General features: G+C 37.5%; 1 protein-coding gene across 1 annotated transcript in view; it reads right to left on the bottom strand.

Annotated features, from left to right (window-relative positions):
• The window catches only part of otog (otogelin), a 223,796-nt gene that overhangs the window by 56,281 nt on the left and 152,393 nt on the right, over window positions 1-15,122 (bottom strand). The window contains exons 34-35 of the mRNA XM_043706414.2: window positions 9,028-9,145; window positions 2,994-3,073 (exon numbers count right to left, since the gene is read on the bottom strand). Of these exons, the coding sequence (XP_043562349.2) occupies window positions 2,994-3,073; window positions 9,028-9,145 (198 nt within the window). The remainder of the gene's footprint in view (window positions 1-2,993; window positions 3,074-9,027; window positions 9,146-15,122) is intronic.

Genomic DNA, 15,122 nt, shown 5'->3' with positions numbered 1-15,122 from the left:
CTACAATTTTAACATAGTTTCAGCAATGTGAAGTTAAATACATTTAGTGTACATAGGTTTGGGCTTTGCACTAATTCTCTACTACTCAACCAATTGGCTCTTGCTGTTAAAATTTCTAATTGCAATTTGACTCTTTTGTTTTCTAGCGTGGATGAAGTTTTATTCTGTTGTAATCTAATTGGTTATTAGGATGCATGATTGAATTTTAAAAGTGCAAGTAGTAACACAGTCTTTTTGTGAACAAAATTAAGACTATGAAAATTAATTTAACTTGGAGATTTGACCGTGGGCAGGAAACATCCATCCTGTGCATGAGGCCAGATTTTCAAACAAGCCCCAGGGAGGATTGTGAGCAACATGGGGAACCCATTGGCCTCATCCCCACTTAACTCCCCCTCATTGTATTGTACTTTCTGGTAGAACTATTAATTTGTAATTAAGTTTTACTTTGTATACAATACATACAAAATATAAACCATTAAATAAATAACCAAAAATATATAAATAAAAATGTTTGTTTTCACTGCAGTATAGGATAAAACTAGAAACCTATACCAACTTTGTTTTCCTAACATAATCCGACTAGTCAAAATAGTCATTTGAGGAGCTTTATTGAAAAATGAGTAAACATTATTTCCATTGACTAAATTACAACCATTAAACTTTCTTCTACATATGCAATATACTGGATGAAAAATGGACTATTTCTTATAATAGGTAAAGAAAATATTACAATATTGCCTGTGTGTGGTGTATTACATAGAAACATAGAAGATAGGAGCAAAATTAACTCATTCGACCCCTTGTACCTTCTCTGCCATTCAATATGATCATGGCTGATCATCAAGCCCAATATCTTAATCCCAACTCTCACACCCACATATCGTAATCAATTAGCCACAGGAGCTATATCTACCTCCCCTTTAAAGTATAATGTTTTGGCCTCAACCACTTCCTGTGATAGTGGAGTCCATAGGCTCACCCCTCTCTGAGAGGAGGAATATTTCCTCGTCTCAGTACTAAGAGGTTTACCCATAATCCTTAAACATGGTGAGCATGGATCTGGACTCCCCCACGATCAGGAACATCCTTCTTGCATCTAACCTATCTAATCCTGTTAGAATTTTATAGGTTTCTCTGAGACCCCACCCACCCCTTTCACAGAGAGAGTATTTAGTATGTGGAATGAACTGCCAAAGGATGTGATGAATATAGCTACAGTTACAGCATTTAAAAGACATTTGAATAAGTACATGAATTAGAAAGGTTTGGATGGATACGGGCCAAATGCAGAGAAGTGGGACAAATTTAGGAACATGGTCAGTGTGGACTAGTTGAACTGAAGCATCTGCTTCCATGTTGTATGACTCTACAATATAATCCTAATTGACTCAATCTCTCTTTATGCATCAGCCCAGCCATCCCAGGAATCAAATTGGTAAATGTTCACTGCATTTCCTCTATAGCAAGAACATCCTTCGACTGATAAGGAGATCAAAACTGCACACAACCTTTCAGTTGTGGCCTCACCAATGGCCTGTATAATTACAGCAAGACATCCTTGTTCATGTACTCAATCCTCTCGCTATGAAGATCAATATTAACTTTGCCTTCATTATTGTTGCTGCACCATACATTTACTTCCAGTGGCTGGTGCATAAGAACACTCAGGAATGGACTTTGCACAGAAAAAAATTGTCCAGTGTCCTATTGGGCTCAGATTTGAGATTCAGCATTCATTTATGCTAACAAATTCATTCTCAAATATTACTCATTGTACTTAGAGCTCAACACTTTTTCAGCAGATAAATTAGGCAGATATTTTAAGCTTTGATTAAAGTACAGTTGAAATGTGATAGTGTTAGAACAAGTTCAAAAATTATGTAAATTCTCTTCAGTGAACTCCGATTGGGTGTCATATTTGTAAACCTCGATTCAGGAGTTTATGTATCTTGTGCAGTGACTATTAATCACAAGACAGTCTAGATAAGGAATGCCTACAAACGTTTTATTTTTGAGAGAAATACAAAGCCTAGCTCATTTTGCCTTTACGTGTACACTTCCTAATATCTGCTAATTGATACTGATCAGATCAGAGTATAAGACAAATTCATTTATGCAACCCTAAAAGCCCCAATGTTAGCTGTAGCACATCCTGCTGAAACAAATTGGCATCATCTGTTTAAACAGAAATCAGGAATTAACCTTCAAACTTTATAGTTGCATATAGCCTTGTATCTTAGGAAAAGGTACATTCCTTGTTTTCTATTTCACATTACGGTATCCAAACATACAATTAACTTGATTCTTTTATAAGCATGTTGTTCATTAAATAGCACTGTTGAATATGTTCATTAATACACAGCAATATCTATGGGTATCATTCACGTGCATTTAATGTTGTATTTGTGTGCTTGTACTTTGTTTCAAGCACTCAGTGTCAACATTAAGTACTTGAATCTCAAAAGCAGATTGTTTGAGAGTGGATTAAATCTGTCTCACTATTAAATCCCAAAGCAACATACCTCAGCTCCACTTAACATGTATCATATATTTACATATTTTTGATTTAAAGAGTGAGAGAGTTCTATTTTGTGCACCTAATCATTTTCTTTAGAAAGCAGAATAGGTTTGCCCACTTCACATCGGACCATTATATTTTCAATCAAGTGTCTTTCATTTGATCTTTTCAATCAAGACTTGATTTCACTCCAAGGTACAGGCCAACTTATAAACATATATATAAATGGAAAAACAGGACGGAAAGACTTGAGGGAAGGATAACAAATTCAACTCTAGATTTCTGCAGGAGTATGCCTGAAAATGTAAACTTATCTGATCTCACTGACTGACCATCTTGTATAATTCCACTGTTCTCTTACAGTTTGTTTTATATTCCCAATATCTACACTACTTTGCATTTTGTCCGGGAATTTTTGGCACATTTCAACTTCAGTTATGTGCAGGAAAACAAAGATAAAATAGCCACTTACAATCCTCTGGATATACACATCTCTGTGTATCTTCATCAAACACCATATTGAGTGGACAGTGAGGTACACAGCCTTCCACACTTAAGAAAACAAAATTGGATTATTCCAGTACTCCTTAAGGAACACATTTTAGTTAAGTATTTACAGTATAGTCAAATCCAAATTATTTAGAAATATTGAGGACAGCAGTGGTCCTGAATTAGACACCTAAGAGAGACCATTTTATTTATGCTTATAGTCCAAAACATTCAGGAATCACTACTATGTTCTGTCCTTTAACCAACATTTTATCAAAAATTGTAGTCTTTAGATGGCTGTACAGATCATTCATACTGTGGCATGATCCTTTTGAAATTTAATTCAAGTTCGACCTTTTAAGTATGTCTGAAAATCTGACTTACCTTGCTCATTGTGACAGAACATCTTCAAATAATCATCAGTAGGGACTCCAATATCTGTTTGATTTTTGATGTAAGTTATTTTCTTTCCCTTACCTCTACCATGTAGCAGGGACAGCAGATACAAGGGAACACCATCGCCATGTTCCCCTTGAAGTCACACTCCATCCTGACTTGGAACTACATTGTCATCTTTTAGTTACTGGGTCAAAATCCTGAATTCCCTCTTTACCAGCACTGTGGTTGTATCTAAATCACCTAGGCTACAGCAGTTAAGCTTATCATCACATTCTTACAGGCAATTAGGGATGGCAATAAACTACTGCCTTTCCAGCAATGCTCCCATCTCATGAACAATGTATACTTTAAAAAAAAACTTTGCTCTATCCTCCAATGAAATGAACAAACCTGTTGCTTCCTGTACATTCCCTAATCCTAATTATGGATAAAAGAGAAAGTGGCAATACCAAAACAAAATTCTCTGAGTGTCAGGAAACAGGGAGTACTGGTTCAGGAATGTTTCTGAGATTAGATGAAGGTTATTGAACTTTCCCAACAGTGGCTCTTGGATCCCTTTTCTAACAAATAATAATGACCTAAAGACAGGGCACATTTTCAAAATCTGCAGAAAATACAAACTTTGGAAGTAATACAATCTATGGGAAGGATAGTGTGGAATGAATGGAGTAGTGGCAGATGAAATTTCATACAGAGAAGTGTGATGTGATTGATTTTGGAAGCTTACAGGTAGACAATATACTTCAAAGGGTGTAAATACAAAGGGAGTGCAAGGACAGACAGCTCCAGGTACAAATATGCACAAATCATTGAAGGTGGCAGGATAGCTTAAGAGAGAGAGCACGGTTAATAAAGCATACAGCATCCTTGGCTCATTTAATATGAGCATAGAACACGAATGAAAAAGGGATTTTTGATCTTGTACAACGTGCTGGTTTTGCCTCAACTATCATACATTGTTTATTTGGAAAGCCGGCACAATTGCGATGTGAATAGCCTTTATCTCTTATATTGCAATTCTTATGATTTCCTAATCTTTTCATCATATAGTTGGACATGCTAGATTTAGTTGAACTAAATCCAGTGGTGTCCACTTTGTTTAAAAACAGAAAATACTCCCATTAATGTAGAAAATCCCATTATAAATTATGCAGGAATTTGAAGTTCAAATTATGACAAACTAATGTTTCACTGCCATTGTAATTTAACTCTTCATGGGATAATTGAGTTTTTGGTGTAGAACAACATGCCAGAATCTCAAGTCCAACATCACTCATACCCAGGACAGTGTAGAACAATTTAAAGGCAGCATTATAAACAAAGTACATTTTAAAAGCATTTGTGCAGCATCAAAATTATTTCAATCCTATGTGGCCCAGGATTAGGAAAAAGAAATACCATGGTCCAGCTGCAACATTCATCTAAATTAATTTCCTGAACTGTGGATGTTTTAAATTCTAATCTTTTGAACATCCCTGATTTTATCTGCTTGCTGTTCCTTCAGCTACTTGGGCACTCTGAAAACTTAGATAGGGTTCTGAAATTTGGTGCATTGCACCGAACTGTAACGTTACAAGGAGTCACTGCTAACAGGAGAGGAGGAATTAGATACAGGTTTGTTAAGGGACATCTGAATCATCTCTCCTAATGATTTGTATAAAACTACTTGGATTCCTCTTCTTAGGTGATGAAGATAAACATTTATCCTCCACATTCAAAAAAATGTTTATATATGGTTATTTTTATAAATCTAAATCAGCTCCTGAAAACCAACTGGGCCATGCTGACAAACATGTGTCAATATCTTGTCTCTAGAGCAGTGACAATTGTAGTCCTATTTAGGAAGGTACTGAGCGCTGTGTGGCTTTATTTAATAATATGTCTTATTTTCTTATATAAGTATGTACTTTTTCAGATATCTAAAAGTGGGGCTTAAGAATGTGCAGCTGGCTAATCTACTGGCTTTAGGCACTGGGCTTTATCTCTACAAATTTAGAAACCAGTCCTGCAAGAAGGTATTGAATGTGGCATTCTCGGGCAATACAAGAATTTACTTATGTATAAATATTATCTTTGAAGTTGTTGGAAGTATTAATAAATTACAACTGTATTCAAGTATGCATAATTTGCGATTATATATAACTGTTTAAGTTTAAGAGGAAAAAATTGCATGTTCACTCCCTGATATACTGATGCTCATTCAACCAGTTCAGCAATGAAACCTGCACACCTCATCTAACCTCTGCAAAACTGAGGTGAAATAACCAAAGTTAACACAACTAATCAACATCCAGTAATACATGATGGGGAGTACATTTATTGTATTTGGATATTGGGTTAGGACAGAAAGGGTTTATTTGTGCTTCTCTTCATGGTTAATAACTAACTGTTTGTTCAAGTCAACATTTCTTTGGAAGATGTAGAGAAAAATAGTGGGGGAGAAATTCTATTATGACTATAATCCTAAAAATTAAAAACTGTGTGAATTCAAAAATATTTTAGTGTACACTGTCTCTATTCATTCCAACTTATTGAATAAAAGTTGGTAATATTTGTTGCAGATGTATAACAGGAGACATGTTGGTGATATCAAAAAACTGTCATGGTCATTCAGCTGACATTATTCAGAGAGAGCCCAAAATAGCTGAAGAAATAGCGAGATGAGAATGAAATGTTGCGAATGTGCACAGATGGATGTGGGTCTTGGATCTGACAGTCCTAAGGAATAAACTGATTCTTAAATTCTTAGACACGGCACATGCATACATGACATGCCTGAGGATTTGTATTTCAATTTTTTTTAAATTGAAGAATGGACCTCACATAGAGATTAATGTTGATGGATTCTTCTAAAAAAATTCATAAATATTATTTTGTGTTTATTGAACAATATCATGGTGGGATAAATATTATAGAAGAATACAGGAAATTTATACAGCTGTGCAAAGAAAAAATCTGGAAATGAAGTCGTATTAAGTTTGCAGAGGTGTTGATTGAGAAAAGAATAGAAGATAATTCGGTATGCAGATTTTCAGGTTAGTGCGTTATATACTTTGATACAATATGATTATACTTTACACCTATGATTAAATAGTGTTGAGAGTTCAGCAATTTTACTAAGAGCTTACAACCAAGATTTATGCAAAAAAACTCTTAAATCACCATGTCTTCACTGTTGAGTTGTTGCATGTTAGTGGTGAAAATGTAATCTGTTTAACTTATTTGCTCTATTATGCTGGATCCATTCGAAGATCATTTGCCCAAAAACTATAACAGCAAAATTTCAACCTATCAATATTAAATTGTTACTGTTGCTTTTGTCCAAGTCTTTCTTTTTATAAACAATATAGAATCAAAGAATCCCTGCAGTGTGGAAACAGGCCCTTCGGCCAATCAATTCCTGATGAAGGGCTTTTGCCTGAAACGTCGATTTTCCTGCTCCTCAGATTCTGCCTGACCTGCCGTGCTTTTCCACTCTGATCTAAACCTTCAGCCAATCAAGTCCACACCGACCGTCCAATGAGTAACCTATCCAGACCTGTTCTCCCTACCCTATATTTAGCCCTGACTAATGTACCTAACCTACACAACCGTGAACACTATGGACAATTTAGCATGGCCAATTCACCTGACCTGCACATCTTTGGACTGTGAGAGGAAGCTGGAGCAGCCAGAGGAAACCCACGCAGACTCAGGGAGAATGTGCAAACTCCACACAGACAGTTGCCTGAGGCTGGAATCGAACCCAGGTCCCTGGCACTGTCAAGCAGCAGTGCTAACCACATCATGTCTGCAATCAGCTCACCAGAATGAGATAGTTAAATTATACTCAGTTGTAAAATAAATATTCTTGAAACTGCCTCTGAATTGGACATGGCCCAATGTGGAAGATGGGCTGGATATTGGTGTGTATGTTTCTGCGTCTGTATGTGCGTGGTGAGGAGGGAGCAAAATGGATATGGGGGTGTGGGGAGTCTGAGGGGTATGAGTTCATTTTTGTGAATATTACCACTTACTGATAATACAAGTAAACCATTGTCATATCTGCCAGTTTTGCAGCAGTCTGTAAACAGTGCATGACAATAAAGATTCAAAAGTTTAGGAAGAAAAATAATATCTTAGCCAAACTCTGATGTGTCATCACCTGTCCCAATTTGAAAAAAAACATAAATGATACATGCATGCTCTTCACAAGATTTAAGCTCCTGCATAAAGGAAAAAACAATGTAAATGCTATGCCATTGTTCATTCGACCAACCAACATAATCATTTAAAATGTACTTATGCAACAAAATACCATTGTCTTCTCAATAAGTTATATTTGTAAATTCTTAGATTAAAGAAAAAGCACAAGCACATTTTGTAATGATTAAAATTAACCAGTTAACTTAACTTGTTTCCTTCAGATACTAGTAAGCATCCATGGAAAGACAGCAAGCTAATGTTTCGAGTCTAGATGGCTTTGATGAAGAGTCATCTAGACTCGAAACATTAGCTTGCTCTCTCTCTCAATGGATGCTGTGATCTCAGCATTTGATGTTTTCAGTCAACTTGTTTTCTTACTGTTTTTGAAGTAAAATTATCTCAAAAGTCTGGATTTTTACTGGATATTTTCGAAAATAGTAAATGGAATTTTATACAAGTGTGTGTATCAGATGGTAAAATGTCAACCCAATTCAAAAAAGAGTACTTTGTTATGTTAATGTTGCACTTTGCATGTGGATATAAATTATCTCACAGAACATGTGCTACTCACTCCTAGTTGGCCTAGTTGTACTGCTGTTTCTTTGCATTTTCACATAATATGGTCTTGCACTATGAAAACGAAGAAATGCTTTTAAGAGAATTAATTTAAATACCGTGAAGTCAGAAAACAAAGATGCAAGTGAATTGTGAATTTACAGCTCAGGCAACAGAACTTTTACTTCACATATTGCATGCATGACAAAGGTGACCATTTCAATGGAACCATGCATCTGCAAAGTCATGTTTTGTTCAATATGAAAAAGTCTGCACTATGAGATATTTGATCTCTCTGGTACTACATTCCCATTCTTGTGTGAATAATAATTTTCCTTTTAAATCTACAACATGCAGTTATGAAAAACTGATATGTTTTCAGACTGAGAGAATGTGTTTGCAAAGACTGCAGTTTCTGATTTGGGCAGTTAGTTGAGCAGTAATTGTAAAAAATTCATCTGACTCTGAAATATTTTCAAATTTGTGTTCATTTTCCAAATACTAAACTTCAGATCTATCCATGGGCAATGTTTTTTTGCACTTCATTGCAACTATGGAGGTAGTTCTCTACACCACAGAAGAATTTTTTACCCTCCCTTTACCCTGAGGAAAGAGCTTTTCACAGGATCTTACTGTGCAATGGTTAACAGGCACTTGCAATGTCTTACATCATAGCACAACACAACATCACAATGAAGTCTTTGACAGCATTTGCTCAGTTCTAATTCCTTGAAAAACTTATTTGAGAAATAAACAAATAAGTTTCTACCTTCTAAATTGCTTTGATTTGTGATTGGAATATTTCATATCCATTCAGTAGCAGCTTGGAGGTTTCCAAGAGTTTATAATCTATTCATATATTTCTATTGTGCACGTACCTTGGTAGAGTTTGACAAATGTTGCCTGTGGGATCTCTACAGGTTCTGGTGCATGGGTTGGTGCATGTCTCATATTGCCACTCACAAGTAGAATGAGCTGGAGACAATATCTTTGCATCTGTTTAATGCACAAGTGAAATTAGTATTTCATTCAGGAGTTATAATGACATACAAATATTACATAGAAAATACCTACATCAATCATCTTTAATAAACATTGCTTGCTCAACACTCATAAAGGTTCACACTCAAATTCCAGTGCAAGTTTTTTACAGAAGTACAAATACACTTAGTTGTAAGGTGCAGAAATCGTCCCAGAAGCAGAAAATATTTTAGTCAGACTGTTTGGAGCCTCACAACTGACCTTTACATTCATTAAATAGATAATGTATTCAGACATCTTTCTGTTTTCCCTATAGAGTTACATTACTGAATTGCTTTGTTACATTCTGCTTTCATATTCCTCTATTCCACATGCCTATATTCATTTTGTTAGTTCTGTGTGTATGTCTCTCTCTCTCTCTCTCTCAACCTGGGGTCTTCTCAAGCCTTTCAATACTGGTCTCTCCCAACACTGTGTCTTTGATGGAACATCCTTGAGTTGTTTAGCTCTACTCTTCCCTTCTGCCTAGAAACTTCCTTTCATTATGATAAATTTGATGGGAGAAACATAGGGCTGAATTTTCCCAGCCTCTGAATGATGTTAGTATGGATAAGACAGCTGGGAAAATGTGGCAAGAATGTAAAAATAGATTCCCATCTGTAAGAAAAGAAAATTCAATTTTCCAAGAGAGGTTTCTATGGCTAGATGATACCATAAGATATGAGAACAGAATTAAACAATTTGGCCCATGGAGTCTGTTCTATCATTTGATCATGGCTAATATGTTTCTCAACTCCATTCTCCTCTCTTCTCCCTCCAACCTGTGATTGCCTTACTAATCAAGAACTTTTCTATCTCTATCTTAAATATCTTGACCATTACAGCCCTCCACAGATTCACCACCCTCTGGTTGATGAATTTCTCCTCACCTCAGCTCTAAAGAGTCAGCCCTTCACTCTGAGGTTGTGTCCTCAAGACCAACCAGTGGAAACCTTTTCTCCATGTCTGCTGTATCCAGGCTTCCCAGTATTCTGTAATTTTCAATGAGATACTCACTCATCCTTCTCAACTCCATCAAGTACAGACCCAGATTCCTCAACTGCTCCTCATATAACAAGACCTTCATGTATGAAGATGTGGGTGTATTGTACCTTTAAGAGAGTGAACTTTAAGGTGAACTTAGATTAAAGTTATCAGTATGTTCAGATAATTTGTTTAAGGAATAGAAAAAAGTAGTCATCTTTTCATTATGATGGTTCATTTTTTCTTATTGGGGGGAGGTGTTATGAAGATGTGGGTGTACTGTATCTTTAAGAGAGTTAAAAGCTAACAGAACTACCTGACACAGCACCAAGTGTTCTGAACAAGATATAATGTAACATTTGGCCGAACAATTTGATTAGCTGGTTGCCCGGGGATGACAAAACAAATTTGAATTAGGCCAATCAAGGTTAAATTATACCCCGAAAAATACCAAACTCCAAATAAGTTTGAATTTAGTATATTGACAATCTTAAAAGCCAATCACACAATCTGATGCTTTGGGGGTATAAGACCAGGGAAAATTGAACAGCTGGGGGGAGAACTACAAAGCCACCAGCATCTGCAGACTGCCCGGAGAATAGCTCTCTTAAAGGTACCTTTATTGATCAGTAACCTGTGAAACAGAAATCCCTAAGAAGAAGAAAAGAAGACCATGAAGATATAAGAGAAGATACGACATCTGGTTGGTTTTGAAAATTTGAATTTTTGGTAAATCTTAATCGGGGGTTTTATCAGACTAGTATAATAGAAGGGGAAGGTAAAAGATAGGTTAGAGGAAGGAATTGTAAATAGTTGTTAGTTAATTATTCTCTGTTATACTTTAAGAAATAAAGTTGTTAATTTTTACTTTAAATCGTTCTTGGCCTCTCGAATTTTCACAGATTACTGCACAGGATAAATCTTTTCTGTGTCGCTGGTTTAAATTAAGCAGGAGGATTTACCCCCTGTCATAATATTCATCACCAGGATTATTCTTGTAAACCTCTTCTGAATCCCCTCCAAGGGCAGCAAATCCTCCTCTACATATGGAGCCCAAAGCCGCTCACAATATTCCAAACGCGGTTTGACCAGAACCTTCTACAGCCTCAGCAAGTACATCTCTGTTCTTGTACTCTAGCGCTCTTGAAATGAATGCTAACATTACATTTGCCTTAAAGCTGCATGTTAACCTTTAGAGAATCCTGAATTAGGATTCCCCTAAATCTTTTTGTGCTTCAGATTTCTGAACTCCACTAGTCACCAGCTGGCATCCCAAAAAAGACAACTTTATCCCCACTCTCTGCCTTCTGCCAGTCAGCCAATCTTCTTTCCTGACAATACCTTGCCTCAAACAGCATGGACTCTTATCTTATTTAGCAGCCTCCTGTGTGGCACCTTGTCAAAGGCCTTGTACAAATCCAAACATATCACGTCCACTGGATCTCTTTTGTCTAACTTACTCATTACCTTCTCAAAGAATTCTAACAGACTTGTCAGGCCTGATCTCCTCTTGGTGAAGCCATGCTACCTCAGCCATATATTACCTTGCACTTCCAAGTACTCTGCAATCTCACCCTCAATAATGAACTCTAAAATCTTACTAACATCTGAGGTCAGGTTCACCAGCCTATAATTTCCATCTTCTGCATTGTCTCCCTTCTTAAACAGGGGTACTGCATTAGCCATTTCCAGTCCTCTGGAATGCCTCCACAATCTCCTCAGCTACCTTCTTCAGAGCCCTGGAGGTATAGTCCATCGTGTCTGGGTGATTTATCCACCTTCAGATCTTTCAGCTTCTCTAGCATCTTTTCTTTAATGATGGCCATGACACTTACCTCGAAGTTCTAATATGCTGCTCATGTCTTCCACCATGAAGACTGATGCAAAGTACCAATTCAGTTTCCCCACTATTTATTTGTTCCCCATTACTACTTCTCCAGCCTCAACAGCACTATGTGAAGGAGAGTATGAAGCAAGCACACAAACTGTGCTTCAAATAAGTGGCCATGTCTGAAAGTCTAAGGGGAATAGTCCTCAGTCAAGTCAAGAGTCACTATGGTCAGTCAGGGTATTTGGCACAGTAAGGCAGGGGCATGTTCTGAATTCAGTCCAGGGGTTGGGACATCAATGGTTTTTTACATGAGGCATTCAGGGTCAGGAGTTACGTACCACAGAAGTCCAGGGATGGGCTACAGTCAATCTTTCAATTCAACTGTGACCACTCCAGGGATTAAAGGGTAAGACATTCAGGGAGCTATACAGATATTGGTGAGGGTCAGGTCAGTCATCAGTTGGGGCTGTCATTTCACATTGGTCAGATAGATTGGCCCAGGTTAGTCCTTGGAGTCTGTTCACTGAAAGTCAAGAGGAGTTGTCAAGGGCAATTGCAGTTGTTGGGAAGTTGGACAAGTCATTTGTGGGGAATGGAGGCAGCATGCTAGGATGCAGAGAGGACAGTCATTGTGAAATTAAAAATATAAGCATGGGAGGTGACACAGCATTGGAAGGGACAAATTACATTCTGGGAAAGGAGGTCATGGATGGTCACAACCACACTGATGGTGGACAGTATATCACAGTGCTTGGTATTATTCACTGAACTCACCTATGGCTTAGCTAAGAGGAGAAATGAGAAGTTGAAATGAAATGTTAAATAAGAGGGTTGGGTGGAAATATGATTAGGCACAAATTCCATAGCGTTGACAGGGAGGGAAGAGCAAAAAGGAAGATAAAGGTTTTTTGGAGTGGGGCAGGGGATTCTCCTAGACTGAGAGGCCGAGTCTGTGATTCACTGTATGAAATGCTACCTTTGTTGCTTCTGGTCCTCAGCGGAACCTTATGTGCACAAAACAAATGAGGGAGCTGTACTCATTTGGAGGTAGTGTCTCCACCTCTGAGGGTTAAAGTCTCACCTGATCCAGAGATGTATAACAATATCCCTGAACATATTGCTTTAAAAATATTTACAATAGAAATTTAAAAAAAGGCTGCTGGCATACTCAAAGTGGGTAAAGTGGGGGTGGGAGGTGTGGGAGTGGTGGGTGAGCTGAGAAGTCTCAGTCCTCCTAACACACATACAATCTCCTGTTGTATATGTGCCACATGATTGTGCCATTGGTAGAAGATGCTGCATATAACAGTGGGAGGGGTAGACCATGAGCCTTGATGGGAGTTGGATATAGTGGCAGAGTTAGAGTGAGAGAGAGGTGGCAGAGAAAAGCTGGTGACATTTACCCTTGTGAGCTCAGGAAGTTATTAATCTTAATGCTGAGTGCTCTTCCAGATGATGAACCATTCGTTGTAGCAAATGGAGTTAAATGGGTTGATTGCTAGCACCAAGCCTCTGAAAACTCTTTTTGTCCATCGTGTGCTCTCTGATACCTTGCATGTTCCCAGCATTGAAATCAGTTATCACATGGATGGGCACCATTCAAACAGAAATTAATCCAGGCAAAAACTAACATCTTCAAATAATTTGCCACTTCCTGTTTGCTGGTGATTGCGCAGAAGATGATGGTTCAGAGCTGAACATGCAACACAAGGTTAACTTGTGATAGCTTTGGCTTAATGATCAGCTTGAAAAAATGGAAGTGATATACCAACTTGCTCCAGGAAAGTTGTATCTCAAAGCTCAACCTGTCAGAAGGTTCATTTTTCTTGGCAGTACACTGAAGCATCTATATTGATGATGAGACACAAGCAAGAATTGCCGAAGAAACTACAGCCTTCGGCAGATGTCTAACTTCAGTCTGAGGGGGTAAGAAAAAAGGTCTTCTGACCAAACTGAAATGTATAGGGTCATGGTCCTGCCTACACTGCTCTAAATGAGAGACTTGGACTATAGAGCCAGATGATGACAAGCAGCAAAGGTGCTCAGGTGAGCTGGCATGCCAAGTTTCCAAATGAAACTGAGACATTTGAAACTGACTTGGTCTGATCATACAGTCAGAATGCCTGAGATGTGCTACCAAAGCAAATCTTCTGTGGACACCAAATTCTGGTGAACATGCATATATGGTTAAACCTAAAACACAATTGCTCCTTCTGAATCTTCATTACATTGGAACTGTGTCAATAGATTCGACATTCAAATACTTAAAGGATATGAACTTGCATGATTTACCGATTTGTTGCCCATTAAATACATTGGAAAAGTGTAGAGTTGCTGCTTTCAGGAGTATATTAATTTTCAACTGTATTTTGTGTCCTAATTATTATTGAACCACCTCTGCAGCACTGAAATTTTACCTTTATAAATGTGAAGTCTCATTCTCATTACAGCTGGAGATTTTTTCTTAATATTCTCTTTCATTTTTTTTAAATCTTTCTCTCTAAGTCCCAATTTTCTTCCTGTACATTAGATATCCTAATTTGGATTCCCCGCTTTGGACTCTGCTGCCATAGTGAGGATATTTGATCTGTTTAGTGAAGTATGTTGTTGCTTGCCCAGCTCACATACGTCGTAGGTTCCATAGACAGGGTGCATGCTGTGCTGGATCTTGTGTAACCTTAAATTGCCACTCAATTGGCTACAATAAAATCTGTGAGGATCTATAACTGAAAGAAACAGTGCAAGCCTTTCTTCTGCTACTGACCATCACATTTGCTAAGAGAATGATACATCATGGAATGAAACCATTCAACTCAAAATGTTTATGCTAGCTCACACCCCTGCTTGTTTCTCATGGCCCTGTGTAAGCTTTTTAAGAATTCATGTATTTCTCTTTTGGATGGTACTCTTCAATTGGCTCCAAACACTCCTTTCGGTAGTGAATTCTAGGACAACTAGCTGTATTTATTTTAAAAGTTACTTCAAGGTACTTTGGACAGTCCTTAAATCTGTGAAGTAGTTTACCATGGGAAACAGTTTCTCTTTATTTACTCTATCAAACTCCTTCAAGATCTTGAACAACTCTATCAAATCTCCTGATACCCTTCTTAGCTGTAAAAGGAACAAACCCAACTTCTC

This window comes from Chiloscyllium plagiosum, unplaced genomic scaffold (assembly GCF_037043375.1).
Source record: "Chiloscyllium plagiosum isolate Xiang-an unplaced genomic scaffold, Cpla_swu_hap1 HiC_scaffold_18, whole genome shotgun sequence".
NCBI lineage: Eukaryota > Metazoa > Chordata > Chondrichthyes > Orectolobiformes > Hemiscylliidae > Chiloscyllium > Chiloscyllium plagiosum.
The sequence above is the reverse complement of the archived record's forward strand: the minus strand, read 5'-3'. Positions and strand labels throughout refer to the sequence as shown.